General features: G+C 45.3%; 1 protein-coding gene across 1 annotated transcript; it reads right to left on the bottom strand.

Annotated features, from left to right (window-relative positions):
• Positions 1-589: 589 nt before the first annotated feature.
• On the bottom strand, positions 590-3,979 carry LOC132613920 (ethylene-responsive transcription factor ERF118-like). The gene is made up of 2 exons (XM_060328216.1): positions 3,445-3,979; positions 590-3,092 (listed from the first exon to the last, which is right to left on the bottom strand). Exon 2 carries the CDS (start codon positions 2,868-2,870, stop codon positions 1,839-1,841), a length of 1,032 nt encoding a protein of 343 aa, XP_060184199.1. The 5' UTR covers positions 2,871-3,092; positions 3,445-3,979; the 3' UTR covers positions 590-1,838.
• Positions 3,980-14,097: the final 10,118 nt, after the last annotated feature.

The following is a 14,097-nucleotide window of genomic DNA, read 5'->3' as shown; positions in this document are numbered from 1 at the left end:
TTTTAAAAGGATTTGAATGTTTTTCATTTATTTGAGTCTAAATACATTCAAATACAGTCCAATAAAAGGACTTCTAAGTGCTAATACAGTCGAATACATTTAAAATGACTATTCTTCACTATATGCACCTGAATTTTGTTGAAATACAGTCAAATACAGTCGTCGCCTGATTGTAATTTTTTTTTGGGGGGGTAGGGGGGGGGGGGGGGGGGGGGATGGTTGGGAGGCAAACTAGATGTATTTGACAGTATGTGTTAGTTAGATGATATATGTAAATGTCTGTATACAATTCTTCTAATACATACAGTGTGTTTGAAATTTTGTTGAAATACATTCAAATACAGTCGTTGGCTGATTGTATTTTGGGCGCAAATTAAATGTATTTGACTGTATGTGTTGTTTGAATGAACTATATATATATATATATATATATATTTAAATTTTGCATCTAATTTTTTTTTAAAATACAGTCGAATACATACAACTACACCCAAAACAAAAGGATACATCAATATATAAACACACTAAAATACACAACCTCGGCGTGTATTTAAATGCACTTAAATACACCATTGTGAATACACATGTATTCAGAAAAATTAAGGTTACCTGTATTCAAATACAGTCAAATACATGTGACATCAGATAAAGTTGAATACAACTGAACAGTGTATTCAAATACACTGAAATACATCAAATCCGGCGAAAATGCTTAAATGTAGCTACAAATTGGAAATAGCAAAAAGGTAGCTACGAATTGAAAGCAAACATTAAAAGGTAATTATTTATGCAAGTTACCCTTTAAAATATCTTAAAGCCAAACAAATATTGCAGCATACTTACAGCCATAGGCTTCAGTATCTTCCATTTTAATTTTCTTAAACTTACAAGCCGAGTCAAACTACATTGTATCTAAAGAATTAGGGAATGACATCTTACAACCACCTGTGGTCCTTGATAGCCTTTGATTGGCTATTGGCCAAGCAACCCAAAAAGTGTATTTCCTTCCTATCCAGAAAATATTGTCCCATTGTAACACATATCAACATTCAAGATCTGACTCAACAAACTGTCAAAAACAAAAGGATTTGGACCTTGGATTTTCACACCAACGAAAGCTCCATTTTTTTGAAGTTAAGGCAATGATAATGTTATTCGAAATTTTGGCACACTTCACTAGTTTCCGGAAGCTCAGTTCATAGTTCGATACTTTCTTTATACATATTAGCTTTCTCAATTGACCTTTTCTAATTTATCATGGTTCAATATTTGCTTTGTCAGCTCTCGAATGGCCCCTCGTTATTTTAATCCCAACATGTGTAACTTTCAATATCAACGATTACACAACATACTCAGCCAAGAAAGCATCCAACAGATAATATACACTGACAATCATCAGTAGGAGAAGAATCTCAAAACCAACGAAGTTCCCTTAAGAAGCTCTTCGAGAGATTTCATACGTAACATACTCCATTGATACCATAGTTCGAAAAACGATGGGTAATAGCGAATAAAATACTAAAATCACGCTAGTTTTCAATCGCTTTCTTCGGCAACAAACTCTCCAAGACTAAGCACATTGAGATTGAAGCCCTTTGGACAGCTCAAAAAACACGGGAAAACCCAAAGGGGACCAAAATTTCTTTGAGGACAACCATCCCCGGACTCAAAAACTTCTCTTAAACAAACAAATAAATAGAACTCCTCAAAGAAAATCACGGTCTCAAGCATCTCGTTAGCTGATTCTTGAGACAGACAACTCTATTGACACTTAATATATGTGTCAATATATGTAATACTAATACTATCAAAACATAACTCATCATCTACCTGCAAAATTATGGGCATGCTATATTGAGGGCTGTTGTTCCATTCATACCCGGAGCATCATCCATCCAAGCAAAGGATTCATTATAGCCATCGAAATCGAAGACGTCAAAATCAGGCAAACCATTAGGCAACTGCTCCTCATCACCCTCGATCAAACAAAACGGAGGGTCCTCAAAATCGTTGACAACAAAGTCATCCACATGCTGATTGAAATCATCAGCACCAATATTGAGGAATGACCCAAGCTCCAAATCAAGATCCATATCCATACTTTCACCAATTTGATCCAAAGATAGTGTTTCCTCCGTTAATGCCAACTCAGGCACTTCAACATTAGCCTCCAAAGTAACATCACTCGCCTTTTCATTATCTTTTTGCCCATTAAGAATTGAAGACGCCGAGCTTTGTGCATAGTCCTCTGAAACACCAGCAACATTTTGGCTTTGATTTTGGTGATCAGAGACAATTGAACCAGAATGGTTGATATTATTACTACTTCCATCATCAGAACTCTCCTCCTCAGACACATTTGTGCTATTATTCTTCGCCATAGTATCGAATTCAAGGCGTTTCAATTCGTAAGCTCCAGAAGCCTCCGCAGCAGTATTATAAGTACCCAGCCAGACCCGACTCCCTTTAAAAGGATCACGAATTTCAGCAGCCCATCTTCCCCATTTTCGTTGACGAACATCTTTGTATTTCGATAAACCTCGTGGCCTTGATCGAATCAAGGGTTTAGCTAAAAACTTAACCTCTTTCTTTGGTTTTTTCGCTGCATTGTTGTTGCTATCTTGAAAGGAGCATTCAGTTTGAGCCATTTTACGAGGACTAAAAGAGTTGCCAATTTGCAACTTAATCTCTCGAACGAAACGCTTGGACTTAGGATCATCGATCCCCTCATCGTCCGAGGTATCAGTAGCATCAGGATCATAACAAACAATCCTAATTTTCCTGACTGGTATGTCTAAATCAGCTTTTTTCTCCATGTTTTTGCCTAAATTTTCAAGTTTTAATGATGTTTGCCTCACAGGCTTATTCATCCCGACTTATCTCACCTCAAAACACCTCAATATATGCAAAAAAAAATTGTTTTTTAAAAAGGAAATTAGAAGGAAAAAGATTGTAATGCACAAAATTAGAAGTAAATGTTTAAAGATTACTCTTTGTATCAGGTAAGTAGTGGCGGTCTCAAAAGCAAAATAAGATGTAAAAATTGCTGATTTATGTGAAATCCCTCGAAAAATACTGCTCCAGAACAATTCCTGTAAACCAAAAAAAAAAAAAAAAAACATAATAGATCAGCTTCCAAAATCACCAAAAACCCACAACAGAACATTAAAAAGGAAAAAAACACAACAATTGGAACACATATAAATGAACAATAGCAAAAACTACAAAGGTTTAACACTACAAATGAACCAGAGCTAAAGCTAATGTAAGCCCATATAAGGACACCACCCATCTCATTAATCACCGATGTGGTACTCTTCTCATTCTTCAACAACTACAAGGGTTTAAGGTAGGCTAAAAATCACCAGAAAACCCCACAACAGAACATTAAAAAGAAACAAATTAAAGACTACAAAGAGTTCGAGGTGGGTAAAAAATTTGTACCTTTTGGGCCTCAAACCCATCGAAAAAATTGAGGAAAGTTGCAAGCAGAGAGCAAAGAAGAGTGAAAACAAGAGTTTCAGTGAAGCCCCAAATTTGATCACAGCCAAACAAGACCTTGCCGACATAAATCTCACAAAACCCACTTTTTTCTTTTTTCTTTTTTCTTTTTTCTTTGGTCTTCTTGGCTAAAAAAGTGAGCGAAAAGGGATAGAAATTGGATGAGATATTACTACTTATAGAGATATGAAGAAGAGAGTAGAAAAGAACAGGATTGGGAATCTATGGTCAGGATTTCTTTTCTTTTCAAGAATTAGACAAAAAGATCAACTAAGTTTTTTATTTTGTAGAAATTAAACGCAGTGATATAAAGAATTCTGCACTATTGGAGTGTCAGTGAAACACTGTTAATGTGTGGCTGCGTTTTTCTGGTATTCTTTCCGACACGATTTGGTAAAACACAATGCTCAATAGTAGTATAAAAAATTAAGAGAGAGAGAGTGGTGTTATTACCATAAAGTAAAAGAGAGAAAAGAAAGGACGTTATAATATCATGAAATACAAAACCGTCAATTACTTATTCGTATTAAATAAACGGAAAAGGGTCAAATATATCGTTGTACTACAGGAAAAGAACTAAATATATCTCTAGTTATACTTTAGTTTCAAATATATCCATATCATTATACTATTGGCTTAAATATGTCTTTCTTTCATTAAAGTTGTCCAAACTGGACATCCAATCCTACGTGACGCTAATATTTGATGAGGTGAATGTCACGTCACAGGCCACCTCCGCACCCTTAACCTATTTTACCCCTCTCTATTTATTCTTCCTTCTTCTCCACAGCCATTATCGCCCCTAAAGTTTCCTTCCCCTTCCAACAAGCAAAGGCTACATCACATTGTAAAGATTCGATTCAGTACAGCTTTCCTTCATTTTGATTACAAGAAGCACCAGATTTAGTCATCCACATACTAGTCAGCGAAACCATATTTTTTTTTTTTTAGTCTAGTAATCAATTAATAGTTATAGAACTACTTATGGAAAATTACAAACAAACTAAATGAAAGCATAAATTTTTTATCTTGACTTAGATAAAATTAGTACTTTTTTCAAGAGGATTTCGCATCCCAAAACGCTTTGCATAGTTAAAGAATACTTTTCTTCCGTAAGCATCTGCAAAATTCAAGTTAACCTGAATTATACACTCAAACCCACCACCAAAATTATTGTTAAAAGGGTAAAAACAATTAAGTTAAGAAGAAATTATCTCCAAAGAGATATCTTAAGGGCGGTTGTTTACCCCGGATTCGGTAATCAATTGAATTTGTGTGTGAGTATAGGATATGTGTTTGAGCCCCAATGTTTATTACAAACCGTGGATGAGAATGCTTATTGATAAGCGTGCAAGGAGCGCAAGTGACAGATGACTCCGCGTATGGCCAATTTGATTGAAGAAATATGATATAGATGACAAACTTACAATGGAAAATATCAATATTGAGATTGCAAGAACTGTATATATATATGTATTGTGTTACAAGTGTTCTTTTGAATAAAAGATCCACCAACCCCCAAAGGGAGGAGGGAATGCCCTATTTATAGTGATGAACCCATGGGCCTTCCTCAATATGAATTAATAAAATAATAATAAAAGGACATCCCCTGTATGGATGTGATGGGATCTGACTGACGGCGCCGTCTGACACACGCATAGTTGGTAGCCGGCCATGATGTGACACCACTGCTGCGCCCCAGTAACGGTCATAACGGACCAACGGACTCACGGGTACCGGACCACCGGCGGTAACCCCCCGGAAAGAGATCCGAACCTTCGGTGGCTTAAAAACCGGGACCGATGATGCTTCCGCTCGGCTTTGATCCGAATGCTTATCCGGAAACCCGATGCTTATACACGAACTTTCCCTCCTTTTCCTCCTCCGAGCCACGGTTACCCCGGATTGGCCCTCATCCGGTTTTCACCATATACAGATAGCCCCACGCTTCCCGGACCAACGATCTATCGGAGTGATGGGAAGTGAATGAATCGTACATCCGGCCACCCGGTCGGCCAATTCTTATCACTTTATTTTGGCGGGAACGGCTGCGTTTCGTCTTCTTTTTTGTCGCCCACGTGTCCAATTCTGGTTTGTTCGTTCCTGTCAACCGCCTTTTACACGTCGTTTCGCATTAATGTCGCAACACGTGGCTATCCTCGATTGGCCGCCCTCGATAACCGTTCCTCCCTTACGCCTATATAAAGCCCCTCATTTCCTCATTTTCCACTTTTCTGGTTTGCTGTCCCTTTTCTTCTTCCTTCTGTGCGTCAACAACCATCCTTTCCGTTCACAAATTCGTTGCCAAACCTTCTCTTACCAATACAAAAAAAAAGAAAGGAAAGGGAATTAACTTTGTCACTACTCTCGTCAATTGCTTCTTTGCTTCTTCAAATCGTCACTTCCTTCGTTTCCTTTACGCCATTCCCTACTTTTCTCCTTTTCTTTCAATCATGTCTGAAACCACTTCTACAGACGTTCCTTCAATCTCGTCCCCGAGGGCCGAGGCCGTATCCCCGGTCAAACAAAAGGGTAACCCCGAAACTGCGGCCTCAGATATTATACCGGCAAAATTTAACTTCAACAAAGACCTGGAGGTAGAAAAACCCTCCGTCGTTTCAGACCGGGGATACGACGTGAGGCGATATCCTTCCTCTATAACCGAGGACAGGCTCGACACAGTCCGGACAGACTGCGGGTGGGACACACGCCCGGTAAGGGTTTTCGCACCCGGGCCAGATGAATCCATAACCGACCACCGGGAGGGGTTTTTGTACGTGTACACTTACCCCTTCACCCTTAAGCTCGACCCCCCGGTTGATCCGGTCATACTGGATACGTGTCGGACTTATGGCGTAACTTTGGCTCAGATCGGCCCAACTGTTTGGAGGGTCGTTGCCTGCCTCCGGTTGCTGGCCATCAGGGCTGAGAAGGAATTCTCATTGGGCCATCTAATACGTTTGTATTCCCCGAGGATATTCCGGGGTGGTGTCATAAGATTAACCAAGCGCAGCCGGAACCCGCTCTTCTCGAAGATGGACGAAGACCGGGACAGGGGGTGGTTGGAACGCTACGTCCGGGTAAAATCCGAGGACATAATCCCGGCCTCCCATCAACCTTTTCCGGAGAAATGGAACGACAAACGTAAGTTCGATCCTTTGAGTAATCGTCATCATATGTTTAGTTGCTTACGGTATTGTTTTCTCACCACCCTTTCGCTACTTTACAGCAAATGGATTTGTTCCCCCGGTTATTCGAGATCTGACCGAGTGGGTCACGGCGCTCCTCAACCAGCTTCCCTATGAGGACCGGACTTGGGCCCATTTATCACGCGGTCGATGGATCGCTCAAAATCATGGTAATATTTGGCTTCCCTTTGATCTCGTTGCCTCTTTAGCCATTCGAGGCCGTCAATTTCCTTAACCTGCCTATGCTTTTGTCATTCAGGCTTGCCGAAGGGTTCGGTGGCATCTAGATCGGAGTCGGGGGCTGCTTCCCCTGCGCCGGCGTCCGCGTTCGACATGGCGGGTTCCGCTCGCGTTCTCGCCGAAGCCGCCAGAAGGAAACGACCCCCCGAAAAGGGCCAACCGTCCAAACGAAAGAAAGCAAGGAGTGTTGCCCGGCCACCGAGGGAGGAGGTGGAGTCCGACATCATTGTTCGGAGGGTAGACCCGACACCGTTAGCGGCCCCAGTACCCGAGGAGACTGCCTCCGAACCGCCCTTGCCTTCTATGAATGAAGATATCTTAATTCCCGCTCTTCTTTCAAGCGCGGAAGAAATCCTTTCCCCGGCCCCTCTTCGGTCGGTTGACTTCGTCGACATTTCAGGTGAAACTTCTTCGGAAGATACTCCCCTGCAAAGGAGAAAAGGAGCCGGGGAAACGGCTGTTGCTGCAACCGATCAAGGGACCGTTCCAGTTCCGGAGACCGAAGCCCCCACTCAGGCTCGTCCATCGCCCGGCCACGAACCGGTTTCTACTTCCGAGCCCCCGGCCCTCGCCAGGAATATTGAGTCTATACCGAGTTCGTCTACCCCTGCCCCGAGGGTTGCAGACTTCGACGATATGTTTTCAGCCACTCCTCCGGCTACCGGTGAAGCTGCGGGTTTTGGTCATCTTCCAATTCCTCGGGTCACGAGGTCGGCCAACCGACAGTCAGAATCTGGCTCTAGGGATAACCTGGTGACCATCTTCCCAGCCCCGAGCGTTGAGCCGAGAAGGACCAGATCGGCCGTAGTCACCGTCCCCGAGGATTGTGGCTTTCTATCACGTCCGGTAGGAGTGGCAAGTTATTTGCGTCCTCTTGTTTCCGACTCGGATAAGCGCAAAATGACCGGGGTCACTTGGCAATGCCTCATGAACGAAGGCATGCACGCGGGCAACCGGGTAGAACTTACAACCATCTTTGCATATCAATCAGATTTTGCGCTCATTTTGGTTTTGATTCCTTATGTTTGCTTTCCTTGCAGAGTGTAGTACTGGTGAACGAAGCCTTCATCCGTGCCCAACACGAGATGGATGATCTCCGAGGCCAACTAGACGCCCAGGGCCGAGAAACGCAGAAATACAAGCACCTCCTCCGAGAGAAAGAGGAAGAGTTGAGCCAGGCCACCGTTCTCGCCAACCTTCGTCCCGAACTCGATGCGGCTAAGGACGAAAGTTGTCGTTTAAAAAATGAGTTGGTCGCCATGACTGATTACAACCGAAGCCTCGAGGCTGATAAGATTTTCCTCAGTCGAGACAAAGCTCAGTTTTCGTCAAGGCTGGACGAGTTGGAGACCACTGTCTCTCAACTCCAAGGGGAACTTGACTTGGTGAAAGCCGATGCGACTATCTTGGCCGAGAGGAATCGGCAACTGGAATCTGATACCGCCCTGTACGAAAAACACATGAAAGTTTTCGAAGAGAAGGCCGAGGAGCGGTCTCGGATGAGTGAGGGCTTAAAAGCCGAGCTGGAGGAGGCGGTGAGTGCCAACGACGTTCTTAAGGCCGAGTTAGAAGCTGCTGTCCACATGAGGACTATCGCTGTGGCAGGCCGAGCTGAGCTAGAGGCTAAGTTGGCTAAGGTTGAGGCCGACTTGGAAGAAGCCTGGAAAGGCGTGGAGACGGCCGAGGCCCATACTGCCATTGTTGCCGAGTATGAGAAGTGGAAGTCTTGGCGGCTCACCCTTGAAGAGGCCGATCGCGGATTATCCGATCTTCCGGCCTTGATTACCCAGGCCAAGGAGATGGAGGAGGAGGCCAACCGTGCCCTTGGGTCCGACTCGGATGACTCCGAACGAACCGAGTCCGATTATTCTGACTCTAGCCGTGCTGAGTAGCATAGGATCTTTTTTATTTTTGATGTAAATGTACTCTTTATAAAAGTATCCTTTGCGTATACGAAAGTTACACTTCTCTTGTGTCTTCGTTTGATTGCTTGTTTTTATTCTGCCTTGAACTATTGGTCCAAATTTCGGACAAGATGATTCGTGGTCGTTGATTAATTCTGCCCATGGGACTTATCTTTAAGGCCGATTTGAGATGACCTCACTTCGCCCAGTTTTTTGGGCGTACAACTTGAGCACTGCCAAAATATTGGTTATTGTAATGACTTTTGTATTACAAGTGTTCGTACATATAGGAGAATTTTCATTCCTTGTACCTTTGCCATAGCAAACACTAAATGGGACACGATTCATTATGATCGTTTGGTCCTTACATCGAAGTCGGAGGCCGGCCTATGCTTTTGCCGTGGCAAATGTTGAATGGGACACGATTCATTATGATCGTTTGGACCTTACATCGAAGTCGGAGGCCGGTGGCCGGTGGCCGGCCTATGCTTTTGCCGTGGCAAATGTTGAATGGGACACGATTCATTATGATCGTTTGGTCCTTACATCGAAGTCGGAGGCCGGTGGCCGGCCTATGCTTTTGCCGTGGCAAATGTTGAATGGGACACGATTCATTATGATCGTTTGGTCCTTACATCGAAGTCGGAGGCCGGTGGCCGGCCTATGCTTTTGCCGTGGCAAATGCTGAATTTCTTCCCTTGTTTCTCTTTATCGTGCCATGCCTCGATGTGGGTACTGTGGCCCCTTAACACTGATCCGAGCTTCGAGGTCGGGTGAGTGTTACCAAGCCCTCACTCGGAAGATGCAACCTCGGGTGTCCGAGTTCTGGCCCTTGGCCTTTATTGCGTAGCACGTTGTACTCGTTGCCTCATTAAAAACCTCGGCGGAAAACCCATTTTGGGACAAAACCGCGCTTAAGGAAAAGAGTGCAACACGTGCTTTCAGTCCTAAGTTTCTATTTTTGTGTCGTGTTCGATTTCCTGCAAAAAGACAATACGGTTAACAGAAGGTATATGAGAGGATCATACCTTAGCAGTAATATCTTTTCAGATGGGCTATGTTCCAGTTGTTGCGTAGGCATTGTCCATCCATGGACTCCAGCTGGTACGATCATTTGCCTGTTACACCGGTCACCTTGTACGGCCCTTCCCAGTTTGGTCCTAGCTTTCCCTTGTTTGGGTTTTTTGTATGCAAAGTGACTTTTCGAAGTACCAAGTCCCCAACCCGGAAATGCCGAAAGTTGGCTCTCCGATTGTAGTACCTTTCCATCCTCTGCTTTTGAGCCGCAATTCGGACCAATGTTCTTTCGCGCATCTCATCTGCCAGGTCGAGCCTTACGACCATGGCCTCCCCGTTTAACTCCTCGGTTGCATACCTGAAACGGAGAGTCGGCTCGCCAACCTCGACGGGGATAAGGGCTTCAGTCCCGTATACCAACGAGAAAGGGGTCTCGCCCGTGCTGGACTTGGCCGTGGTTCGGTAAGACCATAGTACCTCGGGCAACACTTCTCTCCAACGGTGCTTCGATGCTTCCAGCCGCTTCCTTAGACTTTGGATTATTGTCTTGTTAGTGGATTCCGCCTGTCCGTTTGCACACGGGTGATATGGGGTTGACACAATCTTCTTGATCTTCAACCCCTCGAGGAAACTGTTGACCTTACTACCCATGAACTGAGGACCGTTATCACAAGTTATTTCGGCTGGAATGCCGAAACGGCAGACGATGTGGTCCAAAACGAAGTCGATAACCTCCTTTTCTCTGATTTTTTCAAAGGCCTGCGCTTCGACCCATTTAGAAAAGTAGTCAGTCATAAATAAAATAAAGCGTGCCTTACCTGGTGCCCGGGGTAACGGACCCACGATGTCCATTCCCCATTTCATGAACGGCCATGGTGAGACCACTGAATGCAACGACTCCCCGGGCCGGTGAACCATCGGGGCATGCCTCTGACACCCGTCACATTTTCGGACGAAGTTTCTCGTGTCTTCATCCATCTGATTCCAGTAATACCCGGCCCTGATCAGCTTCCGGACCAGAGCTTCCGCACCAGAGTGATTGCCACAGGTCCCTTCATGTACTTCCCTCATCACATACTCCGTTTCCCCGGGGCCCAAACATTTAGCCAAGGGTCCGTGGAAAGAGCGTCGGTATAATTGGCCGTCCACTAAGCAAAATCGGGCTGCCTTCGTTCGTAACGAACGCGACTCCTTCGGGTCGCTTGGAAGCTTATCATCACGCAAGTAGTCAATGTATTTGTTGCGCCAATCCCAAGTCAGACATGTCGAGTATATTTCAGCGTGTCCGCTTTCTATGGCCGTTCTTGTCAGTAGCACCGTTTCTCCGGAGTTGATTTCGACCCCTTCGACCGCAGATCCCAAATTTGCCAATGCATCGGCCTCACAGTTCTGTTCTCTCGGTATATGCTGCAGGGTCCATTTTTTAAATCGGTGAAGTATCACTCTGGTTTTCTCGAGATACCTCTGCATCCGTTCATCCTTGACTTCAAACGTGCCATTCACCTGGTTTGCGACCAAAAGCGAGTCGCACTTTGCCTCGATAGTTTTTGCCCCCATACTCCGGGCCAATTCTAATCCTGCAATCATAGCCTCATACTCGGCTTCATTGTTAGTTAGCTTGATAGTTTTGATGGAATGTTGAATGGCATCACCGGCCGGGGCCCTAAGGACAATACCAAGCCCGGAACCTCTAAGGTTCGAAGCCCCGTCCGTATACAGAGACCAAATGCCCGTGGCCTTTCCCGAGGTCAGCAGGAACTCTTTTTCGACCTCGGGGACCATGGCTGGGGCGAAGTCCGCTATGAAATCGGCTAAGATTTGGGATTTGATGGCCGTTCGGGGTCTGTATTCGAGGTCGTAGCCGCTGACCTCTACATCCCACTTCGTTAGCCTACCCGACAACTCGGGTTTATGCATGATGTTTTTCAAAGGATAAGTAGTTACTACACATATGTGATGGCTTTGAAAGTAAGGCTTAAGCTTTCTGGAGGCGCTTACTAGTGCCAACGCCAACTTTTCCAGATGGGGGTAACGGGTCTCCGCATCCCCCAATGTTCTACTCACGTAATAGATAGGGAATTGCGTACCTGATTCTTCTCGGACCAAAACGCCGCTTACCGCAACTTTGGAGACCGCTAGGTACAGAAATAGTGTCTCACCTGCCTTCGGCGTGTGCAGTAGAGGGGGGTTAGACAAGTACTTCTTCAGATCCTGCAGAGCTTCTTGGCACTCCGGTGTCCAGATAAAATCATTCTTCTTTCTGAGCAAGGAGAAGAACCGGTGACTCCTGTCCGAGGATCTCGATATGAAGCGACTTAGCGCTGCGATTCTCCCGGTGAGTTTCTGAACCCCCTTTATGCTGTTTACTACCTCGATATCTTCGATGGCTTTGATCTTGTCCTGGTTGATTTCGATCCCTCGGTTTGACACCATGAAACCTAGGAATCTGCCAGATCTCACACCGAATGCACACTTCTCCGGGTTAAGCTTCATGTTGTATTTGCGAAGCACATTGAAGATTTCCTGCAAGTGCTTTAAATGGTCCTCTGTTTCCAGGGACTTAACAACCATATCGTCAACGTAAACCTCCATTGTTTTCCCTATCTGTTCTTCGAACATTTCATTAACTAGGCGTTGGTAAGTTGCACCGGCATTTTTTAGTCCGAAAGGCATGACGTTGTAACAGTAGGTCCCGTACCGGGTGATGAAGGATGTTTTCTCTTGATCCCCCGGGTACATCCGGATCTGGTTATACCCGGAGTAAGCGTCGAGAAAACTCAACATCTCATGCCCGGCCGTCGCATCGATCATTCTGTCGATATGAGGCAACGGAAACGAGTCCTTCGGGCATGCCTTGTTTAAATCTTTGAAGTCGACACACATTCGAAGTTTGTTACCTTTTTTGGGTACTACCACAACGTTGGCCAGCCAGTCCGGGTACTTTACCTCTCGGATGGATCCTATCTTCAAAAGTTTTGTTACCTCGTCCTTCACAAATGTGTGTTTAGCCTCCGCCATGGGTCTCCTTTTCTGTTTCACCGGAGTAAACTTCCCATCCAGGCTGCGCTTGTGAGTTGCTATTTCTGGTGATATACCTGTCATATCTATATGCGACCATGCAAAGCAATCGGCGTTAGCACGAAGAAATTCAATTAATCGACGCCTGAGCTCCGGGGTGAGCCCCGTGCCCAGGTATACCTTTCTGTCCGGGAGATATTCGAACAGGATGATCTGCTCCAATTCCTCCACAGTTGACTGAGTTGCATCCGAGTCATCTGGCATGACGAACGATCTGGGTACCTCGTAATCTTCCTCCTTATGTACCGGGTTCAACCCGGCGCACTTTGATTGCTATTTGGGAATCTCTCCTCCGGTTGCACTTTTCCATCCCGGCCCCTCGGGCCGAGGTGCCGCTTCTTCTACTGCAAACATTTCCCTTGCAGCGGGCTGCTCGCCCCGGACGGTTTTCACTCCTTCCGGCGTGGGGAATTTCAATAGCTGATGTAGTGTTGAGGGCACCGCCCTCATGCTATGTATCCAAGGTCTGCCCAATAATGCATTATATTTCATGTCCCCCTCGATCACATAGAACATCGTTTGCTGAATGGTGCCACCCACATTTACAGGCAATGAGATTTCCCCCTTTGTGGTTTTGCTCGCCATATTGAACCCGCTTAGCACCCGGGCCACTGGTGCGATCTGGCCGAGCAGTCCTAGCTGTTCAACCACCCTCCATCGGATGATGTTGGCCGAGCTACCTGGGTCAATCAGAATACGTTTAACCTTAGTTTTAAAGACTAGTATAGAGATTACCAATGCGTCATTGTGGGGTTGAACGATGTCCTCTGCGTGTTCGTCATTAAAGAAGATGGATCCCTCGGCCGAATGGCCTCGGGTGCGCTTTTCACGAACAATAGAGATCTTCATCCGTTTCATTACCGGCCCTCGAGGGGCGTCTGTCCCGCCTACTATCATGTTGATCGTATGCTGGGGTTCGACAGGCTCGGACCTTTGTAAAGATTCCCTTTCCTTATAGTGATTTTTGGCCCGGTCGCTCAGCAGATCTCGGAGGTGACCATTTTTCAATAACCGGGCTACCTCGTCTCTCAATTGACGGCAATCTTCGGTTCGATGCCCGTTGGTCCCGTGATACTCGCACACTACACCCGGATCTCGCTGACCCGGATCCGACCTCAATGGTTTAGGCCACCTTACATCGGGGACACGTCCAATAGCCGAGACAAGTC

Source organism: Lycium barbarum, chromosome 10, assembly GCF_019175385.1.
Source record: "Lycium barbarum isolate Lr01 chromosome 10, ASM1917538v2, whole genome shotgun sequence".
Lineage (NCBI taxonomy): Eukaryota > Viridiplantae > Streptophyta > Magnoliopsida > Solanales > Solanaceae > Lycium > Lycium barbarum.
This window is presented reverse-complemented; position numbering and strand designations above follow the sequence as displayed.

Coding starts and splice junctions, on each gene's coding strand:
- LOC132613920 (XM_060328216.1), bottom strand. CDS start 2,870: ATGAATAAGCCTGTGAGGCAAACATCATTAAAACTTGAAAATTTAGGC.